Source organism: Ochotona curzoniae, unplaced genomic scaffold (assembly GCF_017591425.1).
Source record: "Ochotona curzoniae isolate NIBS_2020 unplaced genomic scaffold, NIBS_Ocur_1.0 contig_908, whole genome shotgun sequence".
Classification (NCBI taxonomy): Eukaryota; Metazoa; Chordata; class Mammalia; order Lagomorpha; family Ochotonidae; genus Ochotona; species Ochotona curzoniae.
This window is the reverse complement of record NW_024466607.1, coordinates 2,035,975-2,048,918: the sequence shown is the minus strand read 5'-3', so window position 1 is coordinate 2,048,918 and position 12,944 is coordinate 2,035,975. Positions and strand designations below refer to the sequence as shown.

At 57.6% G+C, this 12,944-nt stretch overlaps 1 protein-coding gene across 2 annotated transcripts in view; it reads right to left on the bottom strand.

Moving 5' to 3' along the window:
* ITPR1 (inositol 1,4,5-trisphosphate receptor type 1) overlaps positions 1–12,944 on the bottom strand; it is a 215,994-nt gene that overhangs the window by 23,882 nt on the left and 179,168 nt on the right. For both annotated transcript variants that reach the window (XM_040995101.1, XM_040995102.1), the window contains 4 exons: positions 12,401–12,505; positions 10,772–10,964; positions 6,871–6,993; positions 1,504–1,679 (listed from right to left, as the gene is read on the bottom strand). In XM_040995101.1, coding sequence (XP_040851035.1) covers positions 1,504–1,679; positions 6,871–6,993; positions 10,772–10,964; positions 12,401–12,505 — 597 coding nt within the window. The remainder of the gene's footprint in view (positions 1–1,503; positions 1,680–6,870; positions 6,994–10,771; positions 10,965–12,400; positions 12,506–12,944) is intronic.

Below are 12,944 nucleotides of genomic sequence, written 5' to 3'. Positions count from 1 at the left end.
CACAGGCGCCAGCCACGCTGTCAGAGGACCTGGTCCACTGGGCCACATGAGCTGCCCCACATCACAGCAACCTCCTGACTCGCCCTGACAGCCAGGATTCAACCTGCCAGCTTCCTCTGAGCCTGACCTTTGCAGGACTTGGGGAGGGCACATGGCCAGGGGCCAGGTTCTGGCTGACAAGACAGAGCGTCCGACAGGCCCACTGCCTCAGCCACACAGCACCCTGCCTGCCCTGGGCCCTCTGCCATGCCCCTTCTTCCCTGGACTTCCTCCCCAGCTGCCTCAGCAGCTGCCCCCGGTCCCAGCCACAGCCTGCCTCCCACCGCCTGTGCCTGGCTGCCCTGCCACCTGTCTTCCAGCCTCGCCTCCCTGGAAAAGCAGCTCTCGTGGCCCCAGGGATGAGGCCTGTGGCGCTGGGCTCCCAGCAGCACACCATGGCCCAGCTTCCAGCCTTGGCATGGCTCCCATGGCGCTGTGTCCCCAGCTGGACACCACGCCATCATGGCAGCCCCTCCACTGTGTGGCGTGTCGCTTCCTGTGTCTTCTTGGTCTATTGTGGGTCTTCTCCCTCCTGCCTCGGTTACGTTGTACAGAATTATGCAATCTTCATCCCAGCTGAACCAGTAAATGTGGCGCGATTCAAGGTCAGACACACCAGACCGTCACACGGGCACCTCCGTCACGCTACTTGCCATGCACGGCCAAGCCCAGTGCGGACAGAGTGCACCTTGCCACCTCAAGCCTGCAGGCCGGCAACCTGCATGTTTTCCTCTGAAGACTGGTCTGTGCATGACTCTGTGGCTGCCGCAGTCCCCTGCACCAGCAACTACCCATCCCAGCTCGGTTCCCGACATACATCACCCAGTCTAGACACAGCTGCCTCGCGAGCTCTGCCTCACGGTGACTCTCCTGTGACAGGAAGGCCTCCTTGCTCTGCTTCCTCCCACCTCAATGCTCCGGTGTGTGAAGCCCGTGCAGAGCAGTGCTGGTGCGGAGCAGTGCTGGTGCGGAGCAGTGCTGGGCCCCGCTGAGAGCACAGTCTCTTAAAGGTCCCGCAGGCACAGGGCCTGGGAAACACCACTAAGACACTGTCCTTGAACATCTGGAACCCACGTTCAGGTCTTCCAGTCTGGGAAACCACTGTGTGTGGTCAGGGCCTTCCACGCTGAGAGCCATGCAGGGAGCATCCAGGCTGTGCACAGGCCTAGAGTCCAACAAACCTTTGACAGGACTGGGGCAAGCCAACGCAAAGCTTCCCCACTGGTCTCCCTGGCCAGCTAAGAGGGCCGTGGCCTGAGTAGACTGCCGAGGCTCGGTGGGGGTCCTCACACGCTCATTCGTGAGAGGGTCGAGACTGGCACCGCACCTGCTGCAGGCTCCTGCCCCGCCTTCCTGACAGCATGGCCCAGCCTCTACTGTTCACCAAAGCCTCGGCCAAGGCTTTGCAGATCAGAGCGCAAGGCACAGAGCGGCACGGGAAGCGTGGCGGGACTGTGTACTCACGTTGAAGGCTCCCAGCAGGAACAGCGTGGGCTGCAACCCCACTGAGAAGATCAGCCGGAGGATCGTGGAGGCGATTAAGGCGCGGATGCCGTGGGGCTTGGGAAGGGCGATGACGATGGCCAGGGACAGGAGCATGGCCGTCCACAGGAGGCCTGACCAGTGGGGCTCCAGCGTTCCTGCCAAGACAACACAGGGCATTCAGGCCCAGAGTCCACGCAGGGCAGGCTCACACTTCATCACAGCAGCAACTGTCCCTGAAGTTGTCGCCCGTGGCCTGGCCACTCGGATGCTTGTTTTCTGACGTCTGCACCTCCGTCTGCCCGGGCGTCCTTCCCTTACTGTGCTTCTCAGGGCCTACTCGAGACATCAGTCCTCTGATGGCCCTGCCTCCGGGTCACAGGAACCTGCCATGCAGGTCAACCCTACAGCACACTACAGATTTAAAGTGTGTGTGTGTGTGTGTGTGTATGAAGTATCTTCCTCCTTTTCTTTTTAAAGACAATGACTTTTTTTTTTCTTTCCATTTTTCATGGTAAGGCAGAGAGAGACGGACCAAGCCAGAGAGACAGATCTTCCATCCAGTAGTTCATTCCCCAAATGCCTATACCAGCCAGGTACAGGCAGCAGATGTCAGGAGCCGGGCGCTCCATCTGGGTCTCCCATGCGAGTGGCAGGAGCCCCGAGCATTTGGACTCCCACTGCTGCAGGTGCACACTCTCAGTCAGTCAGACCTGCAGAGCTGGGACTGGAACCAGGACATGATACACGGTATGGGGACCCAGGTAGCGTGCTCGCCTCTGCCCTCAGCGAACCCTCTTTGCTAAGGTCAGTCCCCAAGGGCAGCACCTGACGCCCTGCAGGCACTCGCCGAATGCTGGTGCAAGAACTAACGCCCATTAGTGCGTCACACCTCACTCCACTCAGCGGTGGTGGCGGCAACAACGCGGAAGCCTCCACCTAGCTGCTATTAAAAGCGAGGAGCACACGGCGGGCCCCGCCTGCCTCCAGCGCGTCAAGGGAAGGCGGAAGCATCATCCTACAATCGGATCAGCCCGGGAGCCACAGAGTTTGTACTGGTTTTTGTCATCTCCTGCTCTTGCAAATTCTATTTAGAGCATCCCACGGGACAGCTCAGTTATATAATATGAACAGCTAAAAATACAGTTCTGTAAAATATTCATTAAAAAAAAATAGCCCGGATTGCAAGCGCATCACGTTGTGAGCCTCCTGCGGGTGTAAACAGGCGCAGCGTTGGGCCTGGCCACGTGTCCAAAGAGCCCAGCTCTGCCCAGCTGCAGGAGCCAGGCTTGGTGCCAGCTCCAGCGCCTCCTGCGGCCACCCTGGCCCACATTCAACTGCTGCCCCAAACTGCCCCTTCTCCCCTGCCCACACCCTCCAAGAGGAAGCTGACGGAGCCGTGGGCATCAGGGGCAGGCGTTCCTCAGAAATCCCCCAAGTGGAGGCCTGCATGCTGGCACAGTAGGCTAATCCTCCACCTGCAGTGCCAGCATCCCGTAAGGGAGTTGGTTTGGGGCCTGTCTGCTCCGTTTCCCATCTAGCTCCCTGCTTGTGGCCTGGGAAAGCAGCAGAGGACGACCCAAGTCCTTGGGTTCCTGCAGCCAAATGGAGACCTGGAAGAAGCTCCTGGTTCCTGGCTTGGGATCTGCCCAGCTGTGGCCGTTATGGCCATTTGGGGATGAGTGTATCTCATCCTTGTCTCTGTAAATTTGCCTTGCAAATAAAAATAAATACATAAAGAGAGAAAGAACTCTTTCGTACGGATTCCAGGGCACAGGTGCAGTCACCGAGTGCATCAATGGCTGTGAGCTGTCACTGTGACTCCTCTAGAGGCCTCTCTGTGCTTTGCACCTTGCTCAGCCCGAGATGACAGCGGAGTGGCCGGAGGCTCCGGGTCCCGGAAGCCCGACGCTCCTGACCACCCACCTTAACGACATCGTCCGGTGAACTCGGGCAGTTAGCACGGTTATGCAACCACTCTAACCGTCGCCACCTTCAAGATAACCGCACGTGTCACACTCCCCTCCCTCCCCACGGGTGGTGGACGACGTGTTTCCTGCCACCACACTCTCGCCTTGCCTACGGCTTCACCGACGTGGAGGGCGTACTGGCCTCTCCCGCCCAGGCCGCTCCTAAGGCGGACGGGCACTGTGTGCTTATGCAGAGTGACGCTCCAGCCGCACACGGCTGGGCTACGTTTTCCCCAGCCACCGGCCGACAACAAGGGCCTCTCCGGGGTGAGTTAACACAAGCAAAGCTATTAGGGACAGTCAAGTGCAAGTGTGGGAGCCCAGCAAAGCTCTCACCTCTTGTAGAGGGAACGCAGGACGCGAGGCCCCGCAGCGTGTCGCAGCGCCACGGGCTGCCTGCACACGTGGCATCGCGTCTCCCCCTGCAGCAGCTCTGCAGCGGGACGGTTCCTGTGGCTTTACGTCCCCCTCACAATCCGTGACAAGAACATGTCATTCTGTGGTCTCTGGCCAATCATGCATCTTCTTTCATCAAGTTTTGGTCACATACTGTCCCCACTGAAGAAGGCAGTATTTTTATTAGTAAGTACTAAGTGTTCTTTGCATCCTGGACATAAGCCTTTCAGAGTTTTTTCTTATTTGAAAGCAGATTCACAGAGAGAAGGAGAGATAGATATCTTCCATCTGTTGAGTCACTTCCCAAATGGGCGCAATAGCCAATCCAAAGCCAGGAGCCTCTTCCGGGTCTCCCACACGGGTGCAGGGTCCCAAGGCTTTGGGCTGTCCTGTACTGCTTTCCCAGGCCACAGGCTAGGAGCTGGATGGGAAGTGGAGTAGCTGGGAGTTGAACTGGCGCCCATATGGGATGCCAGTGCTGCAGGATGTGTTTGCTAGGCCTCTGCACTGGCACCTTCAGAAATATTTTATAAAATTTTGCTGTCAGGACCTGACACGATGGCATAGCAGTTAAAGTCCTCGCCTTGAATGTGCCGGGATCCTATATGGGTACTGCTTCTAATCCTGGCAGCCCCGCTTCCCATCCAGCCCCTGCTTGTGGCCTGGGAAAGCAGTCGAGGACGGGCCAAAGCCTTGGGACCATGCTCCCGCATGGGAGACCTGGAAGAAGCTCCTGGCTTCGGGTTGGCTAAGCTCCAGGCGTTGCAGCCACTTGGGGAGTGACTCAGTGGATGAAGACCTTCCTCTCTGTCTCTCCTCCTCTCTGTGTATCTACCTTTCCAATAAAAATTTTAAAAATCTTTAAAAAAATTTTGCTCTCAGCTTGTGGCTACTTTTTTTGTTTCTTTTTCTTTATTTTTAAATAAAGATTTGCTTGAAAGGCAGAGTTAGAGTGAGAAGGAGTGGCAGAGAGAGGGAAAGATTTTCCAACTGCTGGTTCATTCCCCAAATGGTTTCAAGAGTCGAAACTTGGCTGGTTTGAAGCCAGGAGCCAAGAATTTCTTCTCAGTCTCCCAGGTAAGTGCAGGGGTCCAAGCACTGGGGCTGTTTTCCACTGCTTTACCCAAATACATGAGCAAGGAGCTGGAAGGAAGTGGAGCAGCCAAGACTTGAACTGGCGTCCATATGAGATGCCAGTGCCACAGGCAGCAGTTTTACCCGCTATGCCATAACACATTCACCCCTTTTTTTCTTTAAATGCTTACTTATTTTAAACTGACCCTGAAGAGCGCAGGCCAACGAATGTTACCAGTACCAGGGATATCTGTAAAGGCTACGTAAAGCCAAGCCATGTCCTACCATGAAAGGAGTATGACAAAATAGCACCAGATTCCAGAAAAACAGCTCTCCAGCAATGTCTTTCACACAGTTGGAAGCATGCAAATTTGGACAGACTATTCCAAGAATTATTGTTGGCTTTGTCAGAGTGAGGAACACGGCACAGTGATCACACATATTTTAAAATGTGCTTGTTGGTGAGAGAGGCATGCTGAAATATTTATGGACAGAACAACAAGATGTCTAGACTTGTGTGAAACACTTTAAAAGGCAGAGGGATGGTTGGAACAAGACTGGCAGAGCGTGCACTGTGAAAACCAGAGTAGCAGATCCAGGGCACCTGCACACTCAGTGATACTTGCTGTGTGTATGTGGGACAAGTTTTCTAAGCACTGCCACTCACCCTGCCCATTGTGGCATGCACACAGCCAGCCAACCAGCCAGCAAGCCAGCCACAGGAGCATGCCCAAGCCCCATGCCTGCCAACACCAGCTCGGCAGTGCTGGGATAACCCCAGGGGAGGGGAGCAGGAAAAGAGAAAAGGAGAAGGAGCTTTTAAGGCCACTGGGTTTTCAGCAGTTGCAAGCTCTGAAAGCCAGAGTCAGCCAGGAACGATGAGAAGTCCGTGTTCCTCCTGCAGGTGGCCAGCAGTGAGTAAACAGAAGGGACCCAAGACTTCTTAGGGAGAGAACTGAGGTCCCAGTGGGGGCAGTGAGGACTAAAGCTGGGTATCATTTTACTCAATCTCTAATGAAAAGGACTTTAGAGAAGTGCCTGCGTCCAGATCTAGTCAGACTTTCTGCTCAGGCTACCAGCATGACAGGCTGAAGACCAGAGAGAACCCACGCTCTTCAGACCAGAGGCTGGTGTTGGGCACAGCAGGTCTGGCTTTAGCTGAGAAGTCAATCCCCGAACACTGGCATCCCACATGAGCACTGGTTCAACTTCTGGCTGCTCCATGTTGATGCAGCTCCCAGCTCGTGTCCCTGGGAAGACAGAGGAAGCCAGCCCAAGGGCTTGGGTCCTGCCTCGGGGTCTCTGTAATTCCACCTTTCAAATGCACAGTCAGTCTGAATGAAGCCAGTCTTCCTGAAAAGCAATGGCAAATGCTGAGAGGAGCTTCTGATGCCTCGCACCAGTGCCCCAATCAGGGATGACCTCCTGCCCACTGCTGATGGGCTGTGCTGCTCATGAGCAGTGTGACTCTGAGCTTGTGGCCCCCCAGCAATGACGGATGGTCCCTCAGCTCTGCTGCACGCTCAGCTGCTCTTCCTCTTCCAGTTCAGAAAAGCCAACAGGGACACTGCCTCCATTCAGCCCTGAGTGGCCAGTGTTCATTGAGGACTTACTATATGTCAACTCTCTTCTCTTCAACTTCAATCTTAACATTCTTTTGAGATAACATTTTTTAATTTACCTTTTAGGACAAGGCTTAATAACTCTGCTAAATAAAGAGTTCAACAAATAACAAGTGAAAGACCAAGTAAGAAACTGAAAAGGCTTCTAAACAACAGACTGATAAGAAGCTCAGCCTCAATCGGATAGAAAACGACACAACATTCAGGGAACAAGATGAGAATGCCAGCCTCCCAGTGGCTTCCAGCAACCAGCCCGCCCCTGCTGTGGGAAACCATGAAGCAGGTACCTCCTCGCACTCCTCTGAATGGGTAGAAAAACGCCACCAGCAGGTTCATGAGCACGGCCAGGTTGAAGGAGATGCTGCTCCAGAAGGACATGTTGCGTGCACACCAGTACAGGACGGGCTGGGCTGCGGGGACAGACAGAGTCAGGGCCAGCAGAGACCACCCCCCTACACACCCCACCCCAGCACAGGACGGGCTGCGCTGTGGGGACAGACAGCATGAGGGCCAGCAGAGACCACCCCCTACACACCCCACCCCAGCACAGGACGGGCTGCGCTGTGGGGACAGACAGCATGAGGGCCAGCAGAGACCACCCCCTACACACCCCACCCCAGCACAGGACGGGCTGCGCTGTGGGGATGGACAGAGTCAGGGCCATGCCAAAGCTCATCTCGAACCGCCCCTCACCACCCTAAGTCCATTCGTGTTCCCAGCCTTGACCAGTGCTGGGGACACCCGAGTGCAGGCAGGCTAGGCACTTTGGTCTGCAGAATACACTGGAACAGAAGTTGTATCGGGGATGGGGTCAAGGAAGAAGGCAGTCGGGGGCGAGGGAGGTGCTTCCTCAGGCCCCAGTGAGCATGGTCAGCCTTTGAGTCGAGTCCATCTGGGTTCTGCTTTGAGAACCCACTTCCCTGGCATCCCCCAGGATCCAAGGAGCCGCCCAGGGGCTGGAGAACGCAGCCAGGCTGCCAGAGGTGCGGGGGTGGGATGTGACACTGGAATTGTCACAGCTGTGCCCCTCATAGGCCTGGTGCTGCTTCCCGCTCACACAGCTCCACTCGTGGGGGGCTTCAAAGCAAGACTGTAACACCCTTCCCAACCTCGGGGCAGCACCATTCCCTGGAGGCCTGGGAGACCAGGAGGGCAAGCTGCGGGTTGGAGAGGGAGGCGTTGGTGAAGCCTCCCGCTACTTGCAGGTGAGCCAGGCATGCCTGGCCACTGAGCAGCCTGGGGGTCCTGGGCTTCCCTCTCGCTCTGCCCCTCTTTAGCGGCACCTTGCACCCCATGCTCAAGATCAGAGGGACAGGCATCACCGTGTGAGTGGCAGCCTCACCCCCATGCCCTCTACACAGAAGCCTGAGCTTGAGGCTACGGCTGTCCCATCTTTCTTTTTCCTGTAAAGTTACCACTAAACTACAGGACAGCACCAGGGCCGCATCTGCACCTCCAAGCAAGCCCAGCCCCAGAAAGTATCCAGCCAACACAGAGTCCCGGCCCCACTTAGCGGAACTCCGGGGATTTCCTGCATGGCGTTTGCACTTGATAACAGGCAATGCCCCCAAACCAACACCTCAGAACTCCGAGCAATCCTCTATTAACGCCCCCCCTTCTGTAAATGAGGCAAGGTGAGGCCCCCAAAGGGTGTGGCAGTGGGAACGCCCACCAAGACTGCAAACAATCAACCACAGAGCCAGGCAGGCTGGGGGATGGTGGGTACCCAGCACCTGAGTGTTCCCAGGGGCACACCTCCAGCAGCTGCCATCAGCTCTCTCAACCACACAGGGCTCAGCAACAGCCTTTGCCAGGCTTACTCTCTGCTTAGGCAGCAGCTGGCACCCTCCTTCCCTCAGCTGGCCTTCAGCAGGTGCAGCAGGGCAAGCTCTTAACCCGCCTGCCTACACACCTGCAGTTGGCAGTCTCCACGTGCTCCCTTAGCGGGCACTTAGAGACATGCCCCCAAAGTCCTCCCCTGCTCCTGCTGCCACAGCCAAGCCTCAAGCCCTGCTCCCCAGTCGTCCTCGCCAGCCGCCCAAAGACAGTGCTATGCTGTGCACCCTCCGTGTGAGCCTTTCGGGGGCAGTGCTGGCTGACACCGTGGCCGAAAGATGGAAGCCACCAGCTGAGCCAAGTCCCACTTCCCAAGCCCTGTGAGCCATGAGTCAGCACTGCTTATTTTAATCCAGTAGATTCTGTTACTAAGTGACAGAAAGCCATGAACATACACTCTGCAACAGCCAAAATAATGTCCCCACCCTCACACGCCACCCTGACGTCCACTTCCCAGCCCCTGGAACCTCTGAATGTGCAACTGCATGTGTGTATGGGGTGCAACCCAGGATCTGAACGTGAGGTCCAGGCCTGGGGTTCCTGGGAAGCGCTGCTGGAATGACGGGGCCCTTGTGAGTCCAGGAGGGAGGTGGCTGCCAGAGAGGTGGGGGAAGCAAGACAAAGTCTGCCCCGAGCCTGGCTGGGGCTGAGGGCGCAGGCAGGCGCCTGAAGAGGCTGGCGAGGGCTGGACCCTCAGAGCACATGGCCCCACCGCACCGACTTCAGCTTCCGAGCCCTGGCCTGCCCTGCCGCACTGCCCCAGTGAGCATCACTGGGGGCTGATGTGTGCGCCTGGGACAGGGTTGGCGGCTCACTCACTGTTGACCCCACCCGCCCTGCCTTCTGAGGGCTGAGAGCCGGCTGGGTCAGTACACCTGTGACATCACTGCCGGGAGATGGAGCAGGACCAGCCTGGACAGCAGGTGGACAGAGGGGACAGCAACCTGGGCGGCTCATCAGCTCTTGACTGACTCTCGTTTATTGGAAGGTGTCGTGGATCCATGCCTGTGGGGCTTGCCGGGGCCTTGGGACAGCTCAGGAACCCAGGGCCGGGCAGACGGGGTTCCCAGCTGTCTCCCAGTGAGTGTGACAACTGTGATGGAGACCGTCGGCAAGCGGACCACCACATGTGCAGCTCGGCTCTGCCGCTGTCCTGTGCAGCCTTCTGGCTTCCCAGCCCCGAGCGCTGACGTCACAGGGGCTGGGGAAGAAAGGGCATGCAGCACAGAGCTGCGTGTGCACGCGTGTGCCCACAAGGCAGAGCAGGGAACAGAATGTCCGACACAAAAGCACCTGGCAACAGAGCCCGGGCTGTCGGAGATCTCGTGACAGGTTGAAAGGTGAGGAAGGCTCTGAGCTAAACAGGGGAGAGCAGCGAGCAGCTGCCAGAGTAAGCAGGAAGGTTTTGGGGTGTTCTGATCAGCAGAGAAGTCAACCGCTAACCGGGCGAGAGACACAGCTCGCTGCTAACGAGTACTCTCCCTTCCCCAAGCACACAAATGTTTAATTCCATTATTTTCGATTTCCCTTTTGCCAGCAGACAGCTTTGAGGCCAATTAAAATCCACTAGCTGACGACTTCGGCTGGGCTTAGCTTCATCACAACACAGAGCTTGCAGTGAGTGAAGGCACCAGCAGCGAGGCGGCGTGGGGCCAGGAGCAACGAACGGGCCACCCTGGAGCCACCCTCCTGCCCATGCGTCACCCCAGGTCCCCACCTGTCAGGCGGGACTCTGGCAGCAGTGAAGTCCCCAGCCAGGGCCCAGAACCAGCACACAGCCACCCTGAGCCCGAGTGATCTACTCTCCCAGGAAGAGGGGTCAGCAGGGGTCTCCCTTCCAAGGGCAAAAGCTCTGTGTTGAGTCCTGAGCCAGCTGGAGCAGCTGTGTGACACACTCATTACCAATGCTTTTCACAGTACTGTTCTAAGAGAGTCAACCAATCCTGTCAGCATCAGATGTGGGCAGGGCAAAGCAGCTAGCCATCATGGAGTTGGGGAGACCCGAATTCAGGGTCACCTCCCTTGGCCACACCAACACAGCACCCTGGTGAGGGGGTTAAAGCATCTAGAAGGTTCCTCTAGCGTGACCCAACCCCAGGAAGCAGGAGTGCAAGCAAGGGGGGTGGGGGGTGTCCTTCCTTACTGCCCAAGTCCCAGTGCTTACAGCGACAGCTGAGCTGGAGTCGCCGCCGTACCCAGGGCTGGTGTTGCGGACCTGTGACTGCACCATGGCCTCTGAGACAAGGAGCTCGGACAGACGCCAGACACAGGGCAGGCCCAATGTTCTCAAGGCACCCAAGAGGTGCGAGGAGTGGGCGAGCGGGGAGTGCCCAGGGCTCCGAGCCCGCCTACCTCGCAGCTTCTTCTGCCAGTTCATCTCGTTGAAGAGGTCCTCGGAGCGCAGGAAGAAGTCGTTGATCTTGCTGCCCTGCTCGTCCCTCTCGGTGGTGTAGTAGATGCGCAGCTTGGACTCCTTGGTCAGGAACTCGCAGATGCTGGGCACGGGGAACACGATCTGCTCCATGGTCCGGTCCAGTCGCACGATCTGCGGCAGGAGGGGACGAGGCAGGTGCACGTCAGCGAGCTGAGCGGCGGCTGGCGTGCACTCGCTGAGCAGGATGGGACAGAGAACTCCGCTGTGAGCCTCGGGGCCCTGTGCCACGCGGGCCGACAGCGCGTGGCCCCAGGACCTGTGTAGGAATGTTCCCTTACCTCTTTTCAAAAGCCAAAAAGACTTAAAAATTACTTTTTGTTTGAGAGACAATAAAGACCGACACAGAGCAGTACCACCCACAGGGGCTTTCCCAGACTCAGGCAGGGGTCCACACACGGCCAGGAGCCAGAGCACAGGTCCCTGTAGGACTGGCAGTGGCCCACGCACGAGGGTCGGCAGCTGTTGCTGGAGATCAATCAAATATATATCATGTACTCACACAGCCTCCACACACACAGTGTGCTCACACACACTGGCACAGCCTCCACACACACAGTGTGCTCACATGCACTGGCACGGCCTTCACACAGTGTGCTCACATGCACTGGCACAGCTGATGACACCATGTGCTCACACACTGGCATGGCCTTCACACAGTGTGCTCACACACACTGGCACAGCTGATGACACCTGCCGACAGGAGCGAGGTGCTCTGCTGTGGACCTGATACACCGGCTCAGAATGGACTCCCGACATGCCCCTTGGCGCACAGTCCTAGTGCCCAGGGCACTCCTGGGAGTCCCTCAGAGCCTACTGTGACACTGAACTTGAGCAAATCATAGGCCAGAGCCCAGCTGGCTTGGGAGGGGGTACCTGCCCAGATATGACTCAGGGGAGTAACCGTGTCCTCTGGGCGCAGGGGCCAGGTGGACCAGACCAGAATTTCTGCTCTACACTGGCGATGACAAGATGACCCAGCCCGTCTTGGTGCCACGTTAGCTTCTGCTTTGCAGAGACAGTACTGTTTGGTTGACACAGAACTTCCGTTTTGGCTTTGTTTAAACACAGACGTGACTGTAGCATTCTCCAGGAGCTCGTTGCTACTCGTGAGGAGGAGGGCAGGAGAAGGGAGGCTGGCCAGCACAGGCTCCGGGCTGCCCGCCTCTCTGTGCCCCCAGAGCTCTCCTCCTCCTTAGGCTCCTCCTGCTCCAGCCCCACCCCTCACCTAGGGACGACACGCCCCTTCCTGGATGCTCTGCTGCTCTCACCACTGTGCCCTCTTGGGGCAGAACTTGTGCCGCAGCCCACTGCCAGGCCCCGTGCCTGCCTCTCTCCTGGGGCCGCCCATCTGTCCCTGGCCCCGCAGGATCTGTCCCTGGCCTTCCCTGGGATGAGCGGCTCAGCGTGTGCCTGCCAAGCCAGTGCCTTGAATGGGGCATGGAGTGATTGCTGACAACACTGGGAAGACACAGCATGCATCCTGGCACGGGATGCCACGCCCTGGAGGTCTTGCACAAGCCCGTGTGCAGCACCGGCTCTGCTCTCACCTCTATCTGCGCCGTGTGCTTGGCGTAAAACTCCAGCGCCTCGTCCCCGTCCACCTGGCCTCCAGGCTTCAGCATGCTCTGCAGCTCCTTGTTGTGCCGAGCCAGCTGCAACCAGAGCAGAGCACAGTGGTCAAGGCCTCTCCCCCGCAGGAACACACACTCCCTTCCACGCGTGGCCAAGGAAACCGCTGAACATGCGCCAGCCCCCGGCCAAGGTGCCAGGGATCAGCAGGCTTCCGTGTGAGGGAGCCTGCACAGGGGCCACTTGGGGAACCGGGAGGGCAGGTGTGGAACACACAGGGTCCCTGTAGTCCTGCCACCCATGATTTCTTTAGTCACACCCAGAGGGCGATGGGGTTTTCTGTGTAGAAACACACTCTGAGCTGGCTGCTGGCCAGGTAACAGGTGGGACTGGAGATGGCTTGGGTCCTACAGACTACATACAGCTCGGGGCTACCACGCCATCATCATCCCAGACCTCATGGTTCTCCTTGAGCGACGCAGAAGCGAAGGGCCTGGAAGACCCAACCGCCAGGGCTTGCAC